This window comes from Sycon ciliatum, chromosome 1 (genome assembly GCF_964019385.1).
Source record: "Sycon ciliatum chromosome 1, ocSycCili1.1, whole genome shotgun sequence".
Classification (NCBI taxonomy): Eukaryota; Metazoa; Porifera; class Calcarea; order Leucosolenida; family Sycettidae; genus Sycon; species Sycon ciliatum.
In genome coordinates, this window is record NC_088643.1 from 92921304 (window position 1) to 92946166 (window position 24863).

The following is a 24863-nucleotide window of genomic DNA, read 5'->3' on the forward strand; positions in this document are numbered from 1 at the left end:
TATAGCAGAGCTTGAGCAAACTCTACTAGCATGGGACACCCACCATATATGCAACAACCTCATCTTGCGCCCCAATATCAACACCAACCATATACCCTTTTAGAAGACAAGCAGTCCTTCCCCAGACGCGCAAAAAAAAGACCTCTCCCACTAATCCCGATATAACAGATTCTTGACTGATTTTGGCCGCGAAAGCGAAAAAATGTTCTCAAATTTGAGAACTGTCCTAAATTGGTTCTGAGAGATGGAAGCCGTTTTACATGGCCTACGTCGTTTTACTTTGCACCACCTCGTTTGATTTCACACTATGTATTCTTGACGGGACGCTCTTTCGGCAGATATATTTTTAGTGAAGTTTCGTAGCGGAGACATATATCGAAAATGTTGTGAACGAAGCTGAAATTGGCATTTTTATGCACCTAATTTCAAGCCGAATTATCGCCAGAGCACGCAGCGTTTTCGGCCAGCACGAAGGCGGCAACATATAGAGGTAAGCAATACCTATCACTTACAAGACAAATCTGATCTGTTCACGACCTCCAAATACCTAAAATTCGGAACTTGCTGTGCTTGCTTGGCCCTATCTACATGTATGTTACATAGAGTATCACACATATTTGGCAAGTACAATGCACAACATTATAATGCCGTCTTCTAAGCTGTAGTCTTCACTGATTTACAGTTTTAGATATGTAGAGTAAAGCCTCATTCACACTTCGCTTTGCGTAAGGGAAACACGTCACAACGGCCGTTTGCGGCGAGAAAGTTGACTTGATCTTGAGTTGAGTTACTTGTTTGGTCCATCGCGCGACCTTCGCCTGTGCACATTGCGTTCATGAAATGAAGTATGAATCAGTCTTGAATGTGCCAGTCCATTGCTCAGTTTTACCATGTTCTTGCCTAAGTCTGTTGTGATTTATCTTGAATCCGTAGACATTTCGCCGTATTGGTACCATCCGTTCCATAAAAATGCTGGTTCTTGTAATGGCATGCACCATAAAATGACATCTGTTCTATAACCGTAATCATCTGCCCGCCATATCTTCTGATGAGATGTTGCCTAGGGCTGCTGCACTGTATGCATGCAGTTGTAGTTCCCGCCGCCTTGATGCTGGCGGCGTATTCAACATGACATGTACGCATTGTATGCACGTCTATGGATTCGTCCTTTTCTCGTGTAAGTGTACACTCAAAATTGTTCTGTCTAATTGAGTGATCTAGACTTGTTCTCACTTGGACACCAATATTCTTGTATGCGAATCGTTCAGAGTATAACTTCATTTTCAGGCTCTCTGGTGTGTACATTCTCTCTTGCTGTCCAGGGTTGCTGCACTGTATATTTGTAATCATCGCTAACTGGCTGTTGGCAGAGTATTTGATGTGTGCACGTGTATGGATCCGTCCCTTCCTCATGTAAGTGCGCCAGCATTTGTGATATGAAGTTGAGTGATATAGAACTCGTCTCAAATATAACACCATTTGCCAATCAGCGGCCGTTCTAAGCGGGATATATTCAGCGATATATCCCGCTCGGTTCACATGGGTCACTTCGAGAATAAGGAAACTTTAAGCCTAGTTCACATTCGACGTAACGCTGACGGTATGGGACGTAGGGGTCTGTTGGGACGGCCGGGGTGAGCTGTAAAATCTTGTACGATTCGTAAGACACAACATGTAGTATGACACGACATGTACCGTATTTTTCCGGTTGTAAGTCGACCTTTTACGACTTAAAATAGACGGAGAAAGGGTGGGGGTCGATTTACAACCGGGATTCGACTTATAACCGGGAACTATCAGTATCTTACTTCAAATGACCTGGACTGCATGCGCGAGTGCACCATGTGTACACATTGTTGCCAGTTTATTGGCATTTTTCAAGGATAGGGACGTTATACCCTCCAATAAGGAATGTTTATAATTTGTTGATGTGTTAGTAGCAGGAGGTGGTTAGTGGTGCTTCTTTGGGTGAAAACTTTAAAACGCAGAATTGAGACCTCCGGATACGGGGGTCGACCTATAACCAGGGTCGACTTACAACCGGTAAAATACGGTAGCAGCTATTGAGATTTTCAAGAAGGGACACGAAATCTTCTCTTCCTAAAATTTGAATCAGTTGTGCTAGCCATTCGACGAGTTATCATGGGAAGCGTAGTGTTGACCATGTTCGAAATGTTAAGAAACCTAAGTGTGCTGTAGTGCGCATCGGGAGGGATCAGCGCACGACACATCTCCTGTTCACACTCGAATACAGTTGTTTTGTACGCTTGCGTTCCCGTCTACGGTCTGAAAAGTTGAACTGATCCAACTCTTCCCCTCGCTTCCCAATCTGTAGGGTAGAACGGTTGCGTTCCCGTTCCTGGTGTTCACATTGGACGCTGTCTGTCGGCGTCATAACCGTTCCGTCGGTTCCCGTCAATCCTTACGTCGCGTCCCGTTGCGCCCCGTCGAATGTGAGCTTAGCTTTCGTGTTGGTCACGCTCTGTATTTAGGAAAGTACCATGCGAATGGATTATACCATTCGTACTCTGTGTATACCGAATCCCCCAATTGTCCCTCGTCCTAACGCACTCTCGAAAATATTCGCCGTATACCCGTCATATTCATGGTATAATCCGTACCTAATATATAATCAGTATCATCTGCTGTTTATTTCCACTGCAGGTTAACGTCTCAATCAAGCATCGTCATCAAAACTTTGCACAGAAGAGTGTTTGTCAGTGGTGTCGGTCATCCTCTGGGATCCTCTTTCTGTTATAACTGAAGCTCAATTCCTAATACATGAACTGCTTTCCACAATGCGCAACATGCAACACCTGCGATGAGCTGCAACTGCGACAGACGATTCACAATCTGTTTTGTTTCTGCGGCATCTAAGTGCAGTGCGTAATACCCTCACGTGCACCCAGCCTAGTGAACTGAACTCCATTCGTGTACAACGCGCTTGGCAAGAATTATGCTTTTGCCAACTTCTGGGACAGTGGCCCTACAACTGCTTGCGACAGTGCGCGACAGGCATTTCCTCGCCGCAAGTGTTATATCGCAGAAAGTGATACATGTAATTGTGAATTGTAAATACTTTTAATCCAATTCAACTTTTAGTGTGTGCTTCTCTTTGTTGAACAGCAATGGGTAACCAACTCTTCTCCTGTCCATTCATTCTCCTGCTCGTGTTTGTATGGTGGTTGTATACTGTATACCCATTGAATGATAAATGTACTACAGTATCAGGTTTTGTCTGGTGATATATTCACGTCCGAATATGTTCAATTTTCACTTGAGCACACAAGGGTTAGAAGCTTAGAAACACTATACATCTATTCTTTAGGGTGTTCCCCATTGATATATTGAAAGATCTCACCTGTTCAAGACGTCTATGTCGACTTTGAGGCCGAGTTTCGCATCGATGTCGGCTATTTTCTAGCACTTAGAAAATGATCCCTACCACCCGGGACGCATTCTATCGCGTTGTTTGCATTCTCCTGGCGGCAGGGCATTGCCAATCTGATAACCTTTCATGTGAAATAATTCAAGGGATGTGGAAGAAGCCTTCACTGCTCGACCAGGCCGATAACCCTATTTCATACATACCCCAAAACTAGACAAATTCGAAATTTCTCAAGCTTGAGAACGTTTCCCGGCAAAAAAACCCTCGAAATCTGTTATATCGGGATTGGTCGTTTGGGAAAGGACTGAAGGACTTACTCCATCGGACTTGCACACACCAACAGGCACCGGGATTCCCCCATCAACAGTGCCCATTACAACTTAGTAACTTACTGCCTATCAACATCACAACCTAACCTGGTGGAAATTCTTTCCGACAACATGCATTCAGTCTTGTTCTGAGCAGTACCTGTTCCTACTCTATGCATCCTCCTGGTTTCTGAAATCTCAAACATGTCACACACATTCAACTATCTCGACCACACCTGTTATTGTCCCTGCATGTTTTCATGATCCATTGTTCATTGCCTTCCCGGGCTAATTCCCATCTACTTCAAGTAGCTGTTTCTGACTAGTAGCCATACTATCATACTCAATCTTCCTTATTAGCGTCTCGCCATCGCGGAATGAAAGAATTAAAAAACAAGGCTGAATTCGTGCGAGAACGACTGTACTGCCTACAAACTGCCTATGTCTTACCAGGAGGCCCTGCACAAGCCATTGTCAGTATCCTGCATTAACCCTTAGGTGCCGGTAGGTCGATTTCGACCTATGCTGACAGTGCATACTAAAATCGAGCACAGAGCCAGTCACGTACATCGCAGGTGCCTGATTTTTGTAGAGAGACCCTTCAGTAGCTGGCGTGTAGATAGCAATAGAGAAAGTAGGGGGTTTGCATTTGAAAAAGTCGAGTCGTGATCAACGACGATCGCGCAGATCGGTGGAAGTCAATCGAGCGTGGCATGCCTACGCACGCGTCCCGCAACACGAACAAAACGTTGCTGTTTCGCTTCGTTTTCGACTTGTACAGTTCATGGCTACTGCAGCTGACCTCCGTCATGGATGCTGCAGGAGCGCTTGAGTTGTTTGAAGAGCTGGAGGCCGATGATGCCCCTGTAGAAGAAGAATCAGAAGACGACGATGATGAATAATCTGACGCTCTTTTCTCTGACGGAAACCTGCCGTCATCAGATGAGGAAGACTGACTCAACGATGATTTGGTTTTCGGTGAATTTCTTGAGAACGGCAGCTCTTCAGATGAGGACAAAATTTCCGACGATGAGCTTCAAGGAGCTGTAAGGCGAGGGCAAGCGCAGCCAGTTCGTGGACGTGCTCCGCTCGCGCTGCGCGGAGGAATTGCTCGCGGCGCTGGTCGAGCTTAGCCAGCTGATGGAACAGCTGATCGTGGCGCGCGTGGCGCGTGTGGCGGAGGCCGTGGCGGAGGCCGTGGACGAGGTAGTGGATTCGGCGTGCTGAGTGGTGTTGGCGACCAAGATGTTCTTGGACCAGCGCAGTACACTGACCCTATTGTAGATTTTTTGCAAGTTTTGCGTAGCTAAAGTATGTTAACGCGGTGACGTAATGTTTTCACTGTATGCTGATGTCTATCACGCGCGTGTTCGCGCCAGCTCACGGATGCGCCGTTGTGCGCATGCGCAAACTCTCCCAGCAGCTCGCTTTGCATACGTACACCCTTCAGCAGCCTTCGTGCCTGGCTCTCTTTGTTAGTTGCATTGGCTCGCATGACTCTTGCTCCGTGTTTTCACCCACCCACCCACACCGACTTCATTGTGTTACAATTCTCATTCTGTAGCACCCCGCTTATACTACTAACCTCATTCGTCTTCCAAACTCACTCTGCTAAACAAAAACAAGCAGGGATTGGGCACTGAACTCTCAGTAGCTGGCAGCATTCTCTCTACTCTCCCGAATCACTCTATTCGGTTACTGCCCTTGGCAGGTCAGCCGCCATTTCGGTCTCACTCTCGGTCCCCGCCTCTGTCGGGTCGGCCGCCTCCATGGTTACACACTGCCAGCTCCTTCGCCCAGTTACCCTGTGGTGCCAACCAACTACTGCTGTGTCTGTGTGTGGGTCGTGTATGCCTCCGCGTACGGAGCATGCGTTAACTGACTTGAAAATTCAAAAATCGGCTTTTGCTGTGTCTTGCCATTCAGAATACATACTTTTGTCGCTACATTATCTAAACGGTTGCGGAGATATAGGCTTTCCAAAAAATTGAGCCAAAACTACGAAAAATCTAAAATTCAGTCAGGCACCAAAGGGTTAAAGAATAATACGGTGAACATTTCTATTCATTCGATGAATGGGTCTACAAGTAGAACGCCGATTTTCTGGACGTCAACTATCCGGATGATCGATTATCCAGATCGCCTGTTCGGGCTGGACAAAAATGGCAGTTTTTCGAGTCTTTTTGCTGATTTCCTCCACTCGGCGCACCATTCAAGCATGTAAGATGCACTTTCAAGTTCATCACGTACCGTACTGGTGACAGTGCATGCGGTCAGTGCATGCAGGCCTGTACATCTTGAAAAAGGGAGGATGGGCTTTTGCAGCGGGCTTTACGGTACACTGTACATATAGAGTGTACACTGTGTATAGCTACTACGTACATGTACTTCAAGAAGTACAGTGGTTGTTTGTATGATGAATGATACACGGTGACATGGCAAGGCCGGGTCAGTGTGCCATACAATACCTCACTGCCAACTTACTTGTTGAAGATGTGGCAGTTGAAGTTAAATAGGTTGCCTGTCTTGTTGGTCGTGGTCTGAATGACAAGTAGAAGAAGGTTTGTGTCCGAAACGGGGAGGATACGATAGCTTCCATCATCGCACGGGCCCTGGAAATTTCTGGTCAGACTATTTGTAAAGTCCACAGATGTCATGTTACGCTGATACTGTATCTAATTTAGGAAAGACAGTGGGAACAAGTAAAAAGGTAGAACATACATAATATGAACTAATGATTAGGGACAAAGTCTATAGAATGAACCCCCTCTGTGAATGCTTGTGTGTGTGTGTGTGTGTGTGTGTGTGTGTGTGTGTGCGCGCGCGCATGTGTGGCGGTCAATTTTTCAGCCTTGCAAGCTGTTGAATGGTGCAATCCCAGAACAAGTTGCTATGGCTTCTGCCGTAGCATCGCTATCATCGCCTCCGACGATGGGCGTCAAATGGTCAATGGTGTGTGTGTGTGTGTGCGAGTGTGAGTGTGTGCGTATGCATGTGTGTGTGTGTGTGTGTGTGTGAGAGAGAGAGAGAGAGAGAGAGAGAGAGAGAGAGAGAGAGAGAGAGAGAGAGAGAATAGACTCCAGAAGGTGGCAGAGGACATCCTTCCTGATTTCCAGCGCGGTTTTCGAAAGGGCAGGGGCTGTTGCGACATGATTTTTGCTGCCCATCATGAAGAGGGCTGTGGAGCATGGCACCGCGGTCTATACTTTGCACGGACATGTTACCAGCAGGTGTGCAAGTAAATTTACCTGATCTTTTGGACAGCCATACTCATTCTTAAAGCGAGGAGTGGGACCTTGATTCTTAAAGTAGTTGTCTACTTGCTCGGCAGACAGGATGAGGTCACGGTCAGATGCCTGCAGGAGAAGCATTAACAACAACATGTAGATGCATGAAGAACATTTTATGCACACAGGAACGCAGCTCCACATACCTGGTACAATTCTGCCCAAGCCAGTAAACAGGGGCATAGCCCTGGGTCAGTTTGAGCAGTGGTTTCCAGATACCTAGGTCCTCCATACCAGCAGGGACCGGCTTACAGTAGTTTAAAGGGGAAGTTAAGGCAAAAATTAAAATTTCACCAGTTGTAGTCTTCGGGGTGCTGAGTCGAATGGTAGTGGTCCGAGGAAGCTGAGACGCTCCCTTCCTACTTGAATCCCAATCGAACTCGCGCACTTCCACCGAAACTGGGTGACTGCGCCCTACTAGATGGGGATTTGTATGCAAAATGTCACTAAAAGCGCCATTTCATTCTTATAAAAGCATGGATGACCGCGATTGGCCCAAATGTTGTACTCTTTTGGACGCTGAGTCGATTGGTTTTGGTCCGAAAAGGCTGCGATGCAGCGTTCCTCCTTTATTCCCAATCGAACATGGTTGAACAAGCGGTCACGTGCTCCTGCGTACACCAGTCACCTGGTCACCGTGCCTGCAGGGTACAACTTACTAGCCTGTTTGACCTTTTTTGGGTGCAGTCCTGTCACTCGAGTTGAACTCGAGTTGAACCTTGGTGTGAAATTTGTCGCCTGCTGGCGTGGTGACCAGGTGATTTGGGCACCCAGGAGCACGTGACCGCTTGTTCAACCATGTTCGATTGGGAATAAAGGAGGAACGCTGCATCGCAGCCTTTTCGGACCAAAACCAGTCGACTCAGCGTCCAAAAGACTACAACATATGGGCCAATCGCGGTCATCCGTGCTTTTATAAAAACGAAATGGCGCTTTTAGCGACATTTTGCATACAAATCCCCATCTAGTAGGGCGCAGTCACCCAGTTTCGGTGGAAGTGCGCGAGTTCGATTGGGATTCAAGTAGGAAGGGAGCGTCTCAGCTTCCTCGGACCAAGACCATTCGACTCAGCACCCCGAAGACTACAACTGGTGAAATTTTAATTTTTGCCTTAACTTCCCCTTTAAAGGGGAAGTTAAGGCAAAAATTAAAATTTAACCAGTTGTAGTCTTCGGGGTGCTGAGTCGAATGGTCTTGGTCCGAGGAAGCTGAGACGCTCCCTTCCTACTTGAATCCCAATCGAACTCGCGCACTTCCACCGAAACTGGGTGACTGCGCCCTACTAGATGGGGATTTGTATGCAAAATGTCAGTAAAAGCGCCATTTCGTTCTTATAAAAGCACGGATGACCGCGACTGGCCCATATGTTGTAGTCTTTTGGACGCTGAGTCGACTGGTTTTGGTCCGAAAAGGCTGCGATGCAGCGTTCCTCCTTTATTCCCAATCGAACATGGTTGAACAAGCGGTCACGTGCTCCTGGGTGCCCAAATCACCTGGTCACCACGCCAGCAGGCGAGAACTTTCACACCAAGGTTCAACTCGAGTTCAACTCGAGTGACAGGATTGCACCCAAAAAAGGTCAAACAGGCTAGTAAGTTGTACCCTGCAGGCACGGTGACCAGGTGACTGGCGTACGCAGGAGCACGTGACCGCTTGTTCAACCATGTTCGATTGGGAATAAAGGAGGAACGCTGCATCGCAGCCTTTTCGGACCAAAACCAATCGACTCAGCGTCCAAAAGACTACAACATATGGGCCAATCGCGGTCATCCATGCTTTTATAAGAACGAAATGGCGCTTTTAGTGACATTTTGCATACAAATCCCCATCTAGTAGGGCGCAGTCACCCAGTTTCGGTGGAAGTGCGCGAGTTCGATTGGGATTCACGTAGGAAGGGAGCGTCTCAGCTTCCTCGGACCAAGACCATTCGACTCAGCACCCCGAAGACTACAACTGGTGAAATTTTAATTTTTGCCTTAACTTCCCCTTTAATACTGTTTCGTGATGAATTTGGTGGATTTAGCCTAGGTTCCCGGTAGCGTGTTCTACTACAGTCAGACCTCGCTTATCCCGTCCTCTTTTATCCGGTCCTCTTTTATCCGGATCCCTCGCCATCCGGAAGAAAATCGCTGGTTACCGATTTACAGCATATGTCATGTACACATACAGTTTGTGTGTTCGATTATCCGGTTCCCTCGCCTATCCGAATATTTTTGTGGAAAACGGTTGTGTGCGGTTAAGCGAGGTCTGACTGTACACTCTACTAGTTCCCGGGCATGTCATAAACCAACCGCCCTATGTCTGTGGTAAATATGCATATCGTCAACGTAATGAAGCTGCTGGTTTAGTTGTATACCGTCGGGCTTCTACTACACATGGAAAGAAACCGTGGGACAAGGCAAACTCAGAACATTCCACTGGACTTCAGTGTAAAAAAAGCTGAACACTAACACCTGTGTGTGTGTGTGTGTGTGTGTGTGTGTGTGTGTGTGTGTGTGTGTGTGTGTGTGTGTGTGTGTGTGTGTGTGTGTGTGCGCGTGTGTGTGTGTATGTGTGTGCGTGTGGGCCACACATTTTTTTAATTTTTCCCCTTTAGTTGTTATGCCAGTGATGCCATGCTTCCTGATTACCCCTGCAAGGGACGTTCGACGCACACAACACTATGTTTACCTATGTAGCTAGCATAGGAACTATCTGTACATACCCGTGGTGCATATGGAGAAATTCCACAGGTGCCTTGTAGGTTGGCAAAGCTGAATCGATTGAACACACCTTGATCAACTAAGTCCAGCATGACAGCACCCTGCAAGTAGCCCAATGGTACATTCTCATAGCTGCGCGGATCACCATCAGCTGCTGCGGCAAAGCTTTTATCATAGACCACCTCGGCTGCATCGTTCACCAATAGACAGCTGAACAGCAGAGCAAAGAGATGACAGAATGTGACAAAGTACAGTATTAGTACACTATTAGGCCCTACAGTAGGGACAAGGTGCAGTGGACCTTGGCGTGAAAGTAATCTTACAAGCAGCCATTGTCCAATTTTTTTTGAAAGTAGGAATGAATAAGGTACTAAGCCGAACATGTAAAAGTGAGCTAGCTTCAGCCGAGCAATGACGCCACAAGCAACACCACATACTCAAGTCAAGTTAACAGAGCTGACGTCGATGAACTTACTAGTAAATCAAGTTAAAAAGTGGTTGGGGCAGCACAACTTTCTTGGGAGCATTTTTGACTGCATTGGTGAGTTCATCGGCAAGATGGAGATAAAATTTGAATTTTTGACGGATATTTCATAAAAACATCTTCAAATTTTGTCCAAAAGTAAAACTGAATCTGAAGGTTGTTAGAGAGTGGGCTATTCTCCGGAGATTAACTTGATGTACTGAAGTTCTCCGGATTGGTGTTCATATACTTTGAACAGATAGCAGTACTGGTGGAATCCGGATAATTTGAATATGGAATAATGCAAATAGATATACATGTACTGTCTAATTCTACAGCCCAGCTAACACCAGTACAGAATACCTTTAGTTAACCCAGACGTAACCCATTGCTAACCCAGAGGTAACCCATTGCTAACCCAGAGGTAACCCATTGCTAACCCAGAGGTAACCCATTGCTAACCCAGAGGTAACCCCATTGCTAACCCAGAGGTAACCCATTGCTAACCCAGAGGTAACCCCATTGCTAACCCAGAGGTAACCCATTGCTAACCCAGAGGTAACCCCATTGCTAACCCAGAGGTAACCCCATTGCTAACCCATAGCTGACCTCACCTGACTCCAGTACCCGTACTACAGCTGTCGGATGCACTGATGCCAGCGACATCTAGAGCTGTCTCCATGAAGCCAGCAAACTGAGTGTAGCGGAAATCAATAGCCCCTACTCCAGCAACCTAGGTTTAGCAGAGCAAGCAGATGAGTCACATGACTGATGATTGTGATGATGGCAGCCAGGAACACAGTAAACATTTGTGGATTCAGGTCGAACGTGTTATGGCACCAAACTTGTTATAATGGTGGGTGAAGACCTCACAACTGCTTTTGACTTGCTACGCATAAGCAGCATAATTATACTGATTGTGAGCTATGTTGCAGCCTGCCAATCAGAGATGAACTGAAGGGAAATTGCTCAAAATCAAACAACACTCCAGGAAACTAACTAACACATTATTTGCACACCCAGGGGACTCTGTGGGGACTCTGTGCTGCAGTACCATCAATGAATTGCACTGGTAAGCCTCCACACTACAAACTACATGACCTGGACTGTTGTTGATGTTCGATGAGAATACTGCAGCACAGAGAACACTGTCAATCATTGAGTGAGCAATGTTTGAAATTGAAAGACTTTACTGGTGCGTGAGAGTTGCGTTGATGCTTACAAACAAATACAATGATTCTGATCACATCCCGAAGAAAAAGCACACCTACCGTTGGATTGGCACACATCATGCTTGGTGTACCATAGCAGTACAAAGACTGGCATTGAGCATGATTTGAGCACGCACAGTTGCCAGCTCTTCCAGTAGCTGCAGTACACAAGCCAGTACCTGAGGGAACAGAGCGAGTCTGGAATATGGTCTGAGCTACTGTCACTACTTTGCCAATGCCACCGGCATCCAAATACACAGATGAAGTGGCGTACTGAGATGGTGGGTTTGCCAGTGCACGGTGGTACCAGGGACGCCTACAAGAAAGAACAAGGAGAAGAAGAAGAACAACAATAATGACGACGACGATAATGACGACGACAACAACAAAATGTCCACAAAAAGTCAATCGAGAAAGTTCTTTCTTTCTCTCTTCTTCCACCGCGCAGGTCAATGTACAATGTACTTGTCCAGTCCTTGTCCTTGTCACGGTCTAAGTTCCTACATTAATGTTGTACTTACAGTCAGTTTCAAAAAGATTAGCAATCCTGGCGATCGCCCGGGGAGTTTGCCGTCTTACCGTATGCGCGCTCGAGAGCTGGCTGGAAAAACGCACTGTGAACTCGAAGAAATAATCCGCACGAAAGCATGAAAAATGACAGCTCACTCACGTCGGTACATGTACGTCTGGTTTACAACAAACGAGTTCTTCCTCGTATCGATATGGAGTCAGAGAGGACATGTCGAAAGTGTGGTAAATGTTGACGAGCGGGATGGGTCCCAATTCGTTTCGTGCCCAATTTCTTTGAGCTGCGATGCAATTTACTCTCACGATGTGACTTCGACGACATCGACACAGACTCATTCCCAAGGCCATGATTTGGCAAAGCTATCCGTGTGACTTCGACGACATTTTGAGAAAAGCAGACGCCTGTGAAAGCTGATAGAAGACGGCGTTGACTCCTAAATTCAAATAAATTGGCGATCTTGAAATACTAAAATAATTCTCAAAGAGAAATCGATCGATCGATGTGGCGTTGTATTCAACAACACGTAGCTACAGCGCAATGACTTCCGTGTTCACTCACACCGTTTCAGTGTTGTGGGTGTGTTCACATGGCGTGAACCAGTTAAGTGTCAGTAAGTTCGGCAGGAAACACGAGCTCCAACAACACCAAGTCGTTTGGCGCAGCCACCTTCTTTGGCTTGTACTTTTTGTACCAGCGTGATCACTAAAACAATGAAAAAAAAGTATGACTTGAAGATAGTTTGGGATTTGAACTCACAACTTCATGGTCAGCAGACAGCATTCATAACCACAAGACCAAAAAGGAACGGATAAATCGTGGGTTTTGATAAAATATCGATACTGACATCCAGGGCAAATTGTAAACCATGGGGAAAGGCCGGAAACCTGGCCGAAATTCTAACTCCTTAACGGTTGGTCCAATTGTTCCGAAACCTTCACAGAACAATTTGCCGTGTCCTAACAAGCCATTCTATGTACTTTGTTGTCCAAATTTCCCTTATCTTCATACTTTTTAAGACCAAAACCTGATTGCTAATCTTTTTGAAATGGACTATAGGTTATTCATCCTCTGGACTTCGTATTTCCTTTGATTTGTGACTCATGTGCTGTGGTGATACCAGTACAACTAAACTATCAACAGGTACACGCTTACCTGGTGGGGTCATAGTTGCGTGTAGACCTAGATCCTGGGAAACTCCTCCATACTCCATTCGCAGAGCCAAAGTAAGTCCAAACAATCTCATCAGATACGGCTGCTGAACGGGCCCTCCAAGTGGCTTCGATGGGCTGGGTTATCCAGACTGTTGATCTGAAGTGCATGCACAAGAGTGGGTGTCCAAAACAAACAGTCCGAGGGATGATCATCTTGAAAGAAGAGCAGACAGGATGAGTGAGGTGATAAATTCAAACTTGTCATTGTGTTCATGATCCTATACCAGAACCAGTGATATACGCTATACATACTACTTCTACTACTCATATTCCACACACACACACACACACACACCTTGACCTTGATCTTGCCCATTGCGTACGCAATGATAGCGAATGTCGGAAAGTTCAAGTGAGAACACGAGCGCAGAACTTGGCATATCGTTACAGGTCTCCTGGTCGACGAAATGGGCGTCCACAGACACATAGAAGAGGATCAGGAGCGGGCCGTGGCGGTGGGGTGCTACTCGCAACTCGTCTCCAGCCGGGACGATCTTGGCAACTCTCAAGCCAGGTGGTCACGCCGAGGTCCGCCAGGTCAGTCGATACCACATCTTGCCACCTCTTCTTCGGGCCGTGACGAGGACGGGGGGCAGGCAGCTCGCCGAACAGCAATTGCTTCGGTGCGCGTGAGTCGTCCATCCTGCCGACGTGACCCAGCCAACGAAGCCGGTGGCGACGGATGATGCGGGTGATATCAGGGTCAACACCGAATGTAGCTGCTAATGTGGCCGTTGAGATCCGATCATCCCACTGTTGACGACGACCGATACCCACAATGAACCGAACACACTGATGGTGAAACGTGTTTAGCTTCTGGAGGTGGCCTGCCTTGGTGGTCCACGTCTCCGCACCATACAAGAGGGTCGTGAGGACGACAGCCTCATAGACACGCCTCTTGCTGCGAAGCGACAGGGTCTGGTTATCAAAGACAGGAGCTTTGAGGGCTCCGAACACAGCTGAGGCTTTCGCAAGGCGAGAGCGGACATCAGCACAGGCAAGACCATCCGAGGAGAGCACACTGCCAAGGTAGGTGAATTGGTCCACCACCTCAATCGTGTCTGCTCCAACAACAACGTCACGGCGATCAGCAGACTCACCCACAGCCATACCCTTGGTCTTTCTCACACTGACCGTCAGGCCCCAGCTGCTTGCGCATGTGATGAAGCTGGAAGTCATCGCTTCGAAGGCACACACACACACACACACACACACACACACACACACACACACACACACACACACACACACACACATGCACGCGCACACACACACACACATACACACACACACACATGCGTGCGCACATACACGCACACACACACACTCACACACGCATGCGTACACCCACACACGGACACACACATACACACGCACACATGTGTGCGTGCGCACACACCCACACAGTGACAAGTACATCACATGGTACGTGCACCATACCTGGTCTCTGGTTGGAATATTCCACCAGCATCGCAGGCAGCCAGCATGGCACCACTGTTGTAGTAGCTATCAACAAGAGTTGAGTTAGGCTCATCCGACAACAGATACCGAGTTGGATCGCAGAAGGCTTGTCCTGCCAATTTGAACGTTGACGCTGTCAGTGCGACCGCCAGGTTATTGTAGTTGTTGCTATTGGTCGTGTAGCCAATGGTGGTTCTGTTGGCGCTGTCATACTTACTGACCTCATGGTAGTAATTGCGGGCTTGTCCTGCGGTGTAGGACAGCTGGTTTAACGTGACCTGGCTTGCGTCGTCCTTGGTAACAACAAAGGCAAACGAATATTGCGTTGATTTGACTGCGGTGTAGTGATACGTGAACTGGACGCTGTCAACCCACACAAGACCATCCTGCAAAGCACCGCGCTGCTGTGCACGCGGACCTGTCACTGTCCGTTGACCGGTTTTCTGAGCAACCATGTTCTGTGAAGGGCGTAACACAAACACAAACACACACACACAAACACACACACACACACACACAAACACACAAACACACACAAACAGCACTGATGTGTATATGCCACATCTCTGCAATCAAATTCCCGATTTACCAGGGGGTATTAGCAGTTGTGATATATATTTTATTTTACTTAGGTGGACCCAGCAGCTCAATGGCTTTCTTAAAGGGTGCTAGTTGCCAAGAAGGAATTGAAGGCAGCTATCATGGAAGCAGGTAAAGTATGCTGGAAGCGTACGCAAATACCGCAAAGCATTGTTGATCCGCCCCCATGCTGTGTCGCTTCCAACTTGTTTTGTAACCAGCAAGAATTGTATCAAGGGTGTCAAGCACAGTACGATGTACGATGTACAAAAACACACAAACGTCAGACTTGCTGTGCTGCAATATGCACAGTTCCATTTACTGGAGCACGTGCACTGGGACGTGTGCTAGGTACAGCAGTGCATACGTACAGGAGTGCATACGTACAGCAGTGCATACACCAGTTCAACACCATATTCTTGATACATTCGCTGAGATCAGTTCACATTTAGAAAACCAGCCAGAGACGGATCTAAGGTACTCTACAGTCTTATTTTAGCATCTTAATCTTCAATAGAGAGAGAATTAGCTGGAAGAAGACATCAACACACGCAGAAGCAAAGCCGCTTGTAATTCTGATAAGGCCTTTGGCACCACTAAGAGACGCGTACTTCTCTCAAATCTTCATTTCTTGCATGATTTGAGCCGTAATGACACAAACAAACTCATCGGAATTACAAATGGCTTTGTCATTGCGTCTGTTGATTTTTCAATCTTCATAGCTCTGTAGCAGACGAGGCGGTAAGCAACAGGGAATGGTATGGTGTTCCAATGGAGCGAATGTTGCGAGATGCCCAATGGGTCTAAGTTGAGAATAGCAGAGAGCCCTTTGGTCAAGGAAAGATATCCAGCATATGGAGCCCCTTTCTGTCTTTCTAGGCAAAACTAGGCTTGCAGATAATCGAACTGCTGTTTGAATGGTCCCTTTGGGATGGGATGCTCGGGAATCCCCTACCTGTCTTGGTGTGAACTTCCAAGAGGAGAAATCCACAGGGCCGAAGAAATCCGACCCGCGAGTCAAAATTAGCGCTGCGCTTCCATTTCATGCACGGTCCAGAACCCATTCGAGGGTCGCACACGCCTTGGCGCTGATTTCGGCACGTGGGTTGGATTTCTTTGGCCACACCTGTAGTACGGGTCTAAGCTCATCATCCACATGGTCATCAAGTATGGCTGCGAACTAGGGGTGAAACGAGTATCTATTTTGACCAATCGATCACTCATTTGTAATATTCGATCGAGTATCCGATTATTTCGAGTATTTTGCTAAAATTCAAAAGAGCTAGATTTGTGAGTTCTCGACCAATTCGGAAGAAATTATCTGTGAACATTGAACAAAAGTCGCCAACGTCTTGTCCAGAGTGTAAAGTAATGATTTTCATCAGTATTTTCATATCTCATAACTAACTACCGTTACTCGTCGTGGTGATCGCATCGTCCAAGTCATAAAATACTGACTCAAAGACATGCATAATGCATGCATAATGCATGCATACCCATGCCAGTGGACGAGCAGTGCAACAAAAGCTTTTTAAAAATAGAATGCCAATACTTCCAAAAAAAAACCCGATTGAGTGCAAAATTTCGAATACTCGCTCGTTTGAAATTTTCAAACGAATACTCGAATATTCGAACTAATCGTTTCACCCCTACTGCGAACAAACAACTGTCTGGTCAAGTTGGGCTTTCAGGGTAACTAGCTTAGGTACTGAACTCCTTGCACTTGTTAGTATTCGCTATAGTTCTCTAAATTAGTTACTGCTTTTCGACAAGTCAGCTACCATTTGGTTAAGTCAATCTAGTTGCTCCCTACCTTAGGCAGTTAGCTACTACAGCGACATCACTCCTCGCCTGGGCCTCTATCTGGCCGGTGATGAAGTGAAATATGTTTCTATCACAACGAATCCGTTTTTGTGGCTGTGAACTGGTTATGTTCCTTTCTACTACATGTGCATGTACTGCCTTGTTGTCTTTGACTGGACAGTCCAGACTAACATAACACGCTGCCTAGACAATGTACACTTACCGCCAACACGCCATTTGTTTCAGAGAATGCACTGGGCTTGCCGTTGTGTAATTCCAATTTGGATATGTGCGGGTATACAGGATCATCGACCAGCTGGTGATCACATATCGACATAGGCACACGAGTACACAATGGAGTAAGAATACTTAGAATAGCAATGCAAAGCTACTGGTACCACCGTGCAACATACATGTACTTGGTCCGCGTCAGCAATATTGTCGCTTATCTTTCGACAATTTGAACTTAGACTTTGGACATGAACGCGTGCACTTGAAGTGATAAAACTTGGTACGATGGACGGTAAGGTATAGAATGACAACTAGCTGTAAGGAATCTATTGTCCAAGGAAGGGCTCCTACTTTTTTCGGTCCTCCTCGTCGCTGCTCTCGACGCTGGTGACAAATATGTTTTGCTCGTCATCGACTCTCTTGCTTTTGCAAGCTCATCTCTCTACCTTTCCGCTGCCTGGCTATTATCTAAACCGAAGTCGATCGTGATGGTCGCCTTCTCTATAGGACTTTGCATGGGCAGTACGACAGCCTGTGTGGTTCAAATCAGACGCCTTTCTTTGCAAGATTTTATTTTGAACGACGTCGACGACGTGTACAGTACTTGCAAATCTCCACGGTGCGCTGGATACTCCGAGCGCTGAGTTGGAGGTAAGGAAGCTGAGATCTCATCTTGACGAGCTATCCCTGAGGTGAGCCATCTCGGCCGTTCAGCAAAATGGAGCTGATTCCGAGTAGCGCATTACTTTCCTGTGGCTTGCGCTGCTCTTGCCTGCACAGCGTAACAAGATATTATATATTTGATGCGGCGCTGTATCAATTAGAATCACCCACCCGTCGCTCTCGAAATCCACTCGAACTCTAGCTAAACTAACTTACTAACCAAAATTGGCATGAAATGGGCTGCCAAGTAAGCAATGGCGACATATAAACAAAGCTGAAAGATAAGCGACAATATCGATGACGCGGACTAAGTACAACATACATACTTAGGCAGCATACATTCACATTGTAATGGGCTATTCACACTACGCCCAAAACGTGATGTACGTGACGTTTTCGTCCGGATAGCCATGACAACATGGAACGTGGCGGGAAAATCGTACTCCTGATACGAAAACGTAGACGACGTATCCAGACCCCTGTACCGAGTTTCGTTCTGTCGTTCCCAGCAGTTTGTGTCCGAAAGAACCTGTACACACAGCTGTACGAGCAGCGTGTGCGTGCCTGTGTGAATGCACCTGCATGGAAACGACGTCTACCAGTACGTCGTATTCCAAAACGTGACGCGTATTGTAACGTAGTATGAGTAGCCTATAACATATTACCTAGCATTCCATGACTGAGTTCAAGGCTCTCAGAAAAGGCTATCAATCAAACAAACCAACCAGCTCAATGCAACTGGCCCAGATAAACTCCAGTGTTCTCTAACTGGCCCAGACAAACTCCAGTGTTCTCTACTTCGAAGTCACTAAGGAAACAGGAAGTCAAGGATGTCTTGAGGTACTGTACATGTACTTGAAAGCACTGGATACACTGGACACACTGGATACACTGGACACACTGTACACACTGTACACACTGGACACACTGGATACACTGGACACACTGGATACACTGGACACACTGGACACACTGGACACACTGAATGCACTGGACACACTGGACACACTGGACACACTGGATACACTGGACACACTGGATACACTGTACACACTGGACACACTGGATACACTGGACACACTGGACACACTGGACACACTGGATACACTGGACACACTGGACACACTGGACACACTGGATACACTGGACACACTGTACACACTGGACACACTGGACACACTGGATACACTGTACACACTGGACACACTGGACACACTGGACACACTGGACACACTGGACACACTGGACACACTGGATGCACTGGACACACTGGACACACTGGACACACTGGATACACTGGACACACTGGATACACTGGATACACTGTACACACTGGACACACTGGATACACTGGACACACTGGACACACTGGACACACTGGACACACTGGACACACTGGATACACTGGACACACTGGACACACTGGATGCACTGGATACACTGGATACACTGGACACACTGGATACACTGGACACACTGGATACACTGGACACACTGGATACACTGGATACACTGGACACACTGGATACACTGGATACACTGGACACACTGGACACACTGGACACACTGGACACACTGGACACACTGGATACACTGGACACACTGGACACACTGGATACACTGGACACACTGGATACACTGGATACACTGGACACACTGGATACACTGTACATACTGGATACACTGTACATACTGGACACACTGGATGCACTGGATACACTGGATGCAGGGGACACACCGCGTGCAGTACGACATACCTCTGAACTTGGCTTTAGGCGTGGATGAATGATAGCTCTTCCCTCTGTGTCAATGAGGAATGCATAGGAAAGGCCAAACTGGTCATCCAGTAGTGTATTCTCAACATCATCCAGCACTGCATCCACTCCCACGACGCCAAGCAGTTTCCTGGAGGAGAGAAAGTCACATACGCCATGTCAACAAGACAGATACAACAGCTAGCACAATTTTCATTGAAGCTAAAATATGATGAGAGGAAATCCAGTGCATGTTGCCTTTGATGAATACTATAGTCCGTTTATTTTTATTTTTTAGATTAAGTTACCTATTTAACCACAGTATTGGTCGAGATGGCGACAACTCCTATCGAAAGAGGCCGCTCAAATCAACAGTTGTGGAGTGGCACTCCTCCCACTGGGGTTTACAATCAACTCCAACTGCGACATCTGCTACCACAGCTGCCAGTCATCAACCTAGATTCTCGGTATTGCCACATGCAACTTCAGCTCCTGCTGCTGTCTCAGCTGTGAGCTTTAAGTTACTACCGTATTGGCCCAATGAACCAATTGTTTGGTTTAGCCAAGCGGAATCTCTGTTCCGTATTCGTGGGATAACACAGCAGGATACAAAGTTTGATCACGTGATTGCCTCACTGGCCCCGGAGTTTGCTGCTGAGGTCCGGGACCTTCTGATGAACCGGCCGCCAACAAATCCGTACACTGCTCTGCGTTCTGAGTTGATAAAGTGGACGCAGTCCTCAGAGCAATGGCGCTTGCGACAATTGCTCACTGAGGAAGAGCTTGGCGATAAAAGCCATCGCAACTCCTCCGCCGCCTTTGCCAGCTCCGTGGGGATTCCCCATTGATCCGTCTTTTCTTAAAGAGCTACTTGTGCAGCGGTTGCCATCCAATGTGCAAATGGTGCTTGTCTCTGCGCCTGGAGGTTTGGATTTGGAAGCTGTAGCCGAGATGGCTGATCGGGCTGTTGAAGTTGCCCGTCCACCTGCAGTTAGCTCTGTTGAGCCCAGTATGGAATTGTATGCTGCCGTGGAAAGCCTCTCCGCTCAAGTGGCTGAATTGTCTGGCACCGTCCATGCCTTGACCCAACGTGGTCGCCCGCAATTCCGTCAACATGGTCAGCGCTCCTCTCGTTCCAGCTCACCGCCTACTGGCAAAATTGGCACTAAAGACAAACTTGGCACACCGAATAATCAGCTCCGCCGTTACCACAGGAAGTTTGGCACGCGGGCCAACAGATGCTTTGCTCCCTGCTCGTATCTTCAGGGAAACGCCCCCGCCAGCAACTAGAGGCGATTAGTGTTGCTGGCTGCTCAACTGGTCGCCGCCTACATGTCAAGGATCGCCTGTCCCAATCTGCCAATCTAATCGACACTGGTGCGGAGGTGAGTGTTGTGCCACCAACACCGCTTGAAAGGCACCGCCAGTCAGAATACCGGCTCCAAACAGCTAATGGCAGTGGAATAGCCACATATGGTCAGCATTCCATGACGGTGGATCTAGGTCTTCGGCGTCAGTTCCAATGGGTATTTATTGTTGCAGATGTTCAACGTCCAATCATTGGTGCCGATTTCTTGGCACATTTCAACCTTTTGGTCGACTTGAATGGCAACCGTCTAATGGATGACAGTACCAGTTTAACAATATCAGCCATAGCCACAGCATCCAGCGATCCGACATGTGTCCTGCCTACTGCTGACAATGCGGACTTTGCCGCAATTCTCGCTGAATTTTCCGATGTCACGCGACCGTGCACTCAGCCTGACCGTCCTGTTCAGCATCAGGTGACGCATCCTATCGTGACTTCTGGCCGGCCAGTGCATGCTAAGCCACGTCGCCTGGCACCTGACCGCCTTCGCACAGCCAGAGCTGCATTTCAGCACATGCTAAACTCCGGTATTATTCGTCCGTCCTCGTCGCAATGGTCTACCCCACTCCACATGGTGCCAAAACCGAATGGAGATTGGAGACTATGCGGGGACTACCGTGCTTTAAACAAGGCTACTGTTCCGGACAGATACCCGGTGCCTCATATCCACGACATTACGTCATCGCTGGAAGGATGCACAGTGTTCACGAAGCTGGACTTGGTGAAGGCATTCTACCAGATACCTGTTGCACCAGAGGACGTCCCCAAGACAGCTGTGACTGCCCCATTTGGGTTATTTGAGTTTGTGCGCATGCCATTTGGTTTACGCAATGCTGCTCAAACTTTCCAACGGTTCTTGGACGATGTCCTACGCGGTCTGGATTGTGGCAATGGCTACTTCTTTTTTCTACTTCTTTTTGAAGTACATGGATGATGTTCTCGTTCCCAGCAGGGACATGGAATCCCACAGAACCCATAATAATTGCCGAGCAGTCCTCCAACGCCTTGCCGACAATGGTTTGGTCATCAACCCCGGAAAATGTCAGTTTGCAGTCTCAACCGTCATGCAGGACTCTTATTCGTCATGGTTGTACATTCGGTTTGCATGCCCTCAGATTGACTTGTACACATTTCCCGTACAGTAGAGTTTATTTATGCACCCCATATTTGTATACGTCTCCCAGGTTCAGTGTACCTGCTCACATACGTCCCTGTGCGGACCATACCATATCTACGGATCTCCTTATTGCTTTTTCTTTCTCTCTCTTTCTCTTTCTCTTCGCTCTTTTCCTTTGGCATTCAGACTGTTTGGTAACACTTTTCTTGCTCCTCAATTAATTAATAACATGGTGCAAATCTATCGAGCACCAAAACCCATAAGTGGGATCATTTCCAAGTCCACCCATAGTTTGGGGATTTCAAGGGGTGTCGGCCGTTGGGCGGTTCAATAGCCAATTGAGTCATCTTTCCAAGATTCCTTTTGAATCTCTCTCCCCTCTTCCGGGAAGACCCACGTGACCAGTTTTGGCAGTGAGCAAGTACAAGCACAAGTGTGTGTGTGGGTGCGTGTGTGTGTATGTGTGTGCCCATATGGTGCAGTGGTATGTGCAGTCGATTTCCAATCGAGAGGTTGCGGGTTCAATTCCTGACGATTATGGTCACACACGTATTTCTCTTTCTCATTCTCCTAGCTTTACTTTGTGTGTGTGTGTGTGAAAAAGAAAAATAGGAATTCACTGGCCAGAAAAAAAACACTTCAATCAGCTATGTAGTGTAGACGAGGCTAAAATTAGTGGTAGTCAATTCATCAGCCTTGCAAGCTGTTGAATGGTGTAATCCCAGCACAACTTGCTATTCTGACATAGCTGTTCGCTATCATCGCTTCCGCGATGGGCATGTCTGAGTCTGAGTCTGAGTGTGTTTGTGTGCGCGCGCGTGTGTGTGTGTGTTTCTGTGCAGATGACGTATGTGCAAATGTTGTCACTGTTTTGACATTGTAGTACCATAGTACCATAGTACCGTAGTACCATAGTACCATAGTGCCAATGTTGTATGATGTTATGCCGTGTATCAACTATCAATGGTTTCACTATGTAGCTGGTGCCACTCGCACTCGCTTAGGTGACATTTTTGTTACTGCTTTGACCACCTATTTTTGTTCCTGCTTTGACCAGCTTGTAGAAAGGTAGATCTGAGGACTTGTTTGCTGCTGCTCATATCACTACTGTATAGATTATGGTGAGTAATCGTTAGAAAGGTCTCATCGGATTATCCATTTGTTTCTGTGCTTTGTGTGCTAAAGTGCGCACTTTGTGGACACGAAGAACAAACACATGACGAATGTTATCGTTGAGAATGCTTCGCGAGAGTAAAAGCCAAGTGCACAAGTTCAGATTTCACACAAAACTATTTATGGCAGGAGTAAAACATCACTAAGCAAACACAAACACACACGCCATTGAATCACACATACCGCGCATCGTGTGGATCGTAAACTGCTCGAGAGAGTGTGATGATGCGGCCTAGACCAGACGCATCTACATAGGGCGCTGTCGGGCGTATGGCATCGGACTCTGTGTTGGCAAGCCGTGCGAGATAACTGAAGTAGGGCATAAGCCTGGTGCGGATGTTGCTTGTTGAGTTCAACCGGATATAAACACCCTCATTCTTACAAGCCAGTGTACCTGGCAGTGTGGATCCCTCCATACCGGTCTCAATTCCCACAACATGAATTGATTTCTGCACACAACATGAATGCCAACAACAGTCAAAGATCAATGGAAGTGTCTAACAAATCCACGCCATGAGCAGCAAATGCCGTCATTGAAGACAGAGAGCACACGGTATTCACAACGCGTGGAGAGATTCCATTATACACCTGTCACCATTGTGTTCTCATCTACTCTAATTTCAGAATTTTTCGGTGCTCAATATTTTCGGTATGAGGGCAAAAGGCCAGGTTAGGTGAACAGAAATTTTAGGTACAGAGAAGCAGTTCCCTATTGGTTTATACTTCAAAAGTATGTGTTAGTGTTTGTTCGGTGTATTGAAATTTTAGGTATGATAGTGACGGTCCAGGGTGTATTCTAGGACGAATTTCCAACCGGTTACGGTCCAATGAAGAGTGGGGGGGGGGGGGGGGTGCCCCGGAATTTTTTTCAAAATACAACCCAAATATAGCACTCGACAGCAATTTAACAGATTTCTTGGCGCTGGAGTACAAACTCGTGACCCTAGTACCAGCCCACACGGCTTCGCTGGAAGTATCCGTCCAGAAAAAAGCGTTTGACCATTCACAGCTCCATTCACCCACAGAAAAGTGCGGGCGGTTGGAACTGATTTGTAACTTTTCAACCGGTCGCCAACAATTTCAACCGGTCGAAAACCGGTTGAAAACCGGGGTTGGGGCGGTTCTAGAAAATTCCCTGGATACAGATGTATTGAAAGCACCGAAAATAAAAGTACACCGAAAATTTGTGAAATAACAGTCCCTTACCGTAGTGTGAGCAGTGTTGACTGCACTGTACAGTGATGCAAAATCAGTCTTTAAAGCACCACATCCAAAAGAGCCGCGGTTCTTATCATAACAGACATTCTTGAATACGTCCGGATCCATATCCTTGCCGTCCGTCACGAATATTAAGACTTTCTGGCAGGTCGACGCTGCTGGAAAGAAGCTAAGTAGTGTATCTAGAGCAGCTCTAAACACACACACACACATATACACACACATACATATACACACATATACATATACACTTGTACTTGCTCACTGCCAAAACTGGTCACGTGGGTCTCCCCGGGAGAGGGGAGAGAGACTCAAAAGGAATCTTGCATATACACACACACATATACACACACATTTACACACACATATACACACACACATATACACACACATACA

The 24863-nt window shown here is 47.1% G+C and overlaps 1 protein-coding gene across 1 annotated transcript in view; it reads right to left on the bottom strand.

Annotated features, from left to right (window-relative positions):
- The window catches only part of LOC135806547 (voltage-dependent calcium channel subunit alpha-2/delta-1-like), a 36933-nt gene that overhangs the window by 2025 nt on the left and 10045 nt on the right, over positions 1-24863 (bottom strand). Inside the window, exons 5-15 of the mRNA XM_065320745.1 lie at positions 24456-24660; positions 23433-23698; positions 19594-19741; positions 17166-17258; positions 14540-15018; positions 13041-13196; positions 11420-11675; positions 10763-10881; positions 9688-9895; positions 6945-7052; positions 6181-6371 (exon numbers count right to left, since the gene is read on the bottom strand). Coding sequence (XP_065176817.1) covers positions 6181-6371; positions 6945-7052; positions 9688-9895; positions 10763-10881; positions 11420-11675; positions 13041-13196; positions 14540-15018; positions 17166-17258; positions 19594-19741; positions 23433-23698; positions 24456-24660 — 2229 coding nt within the window. The remainder of the gene's footprint in view (positions 1-6180; positions 6372-6944; positions 7053-9687; positions 9896-10762; positions 10882-11419; positions 11676-13040; positions 13197-14539; positions 15019-17165; positions 17259-19593; positions 19742-23432; positions 23699-24455; positions 24661-24863) is intronic.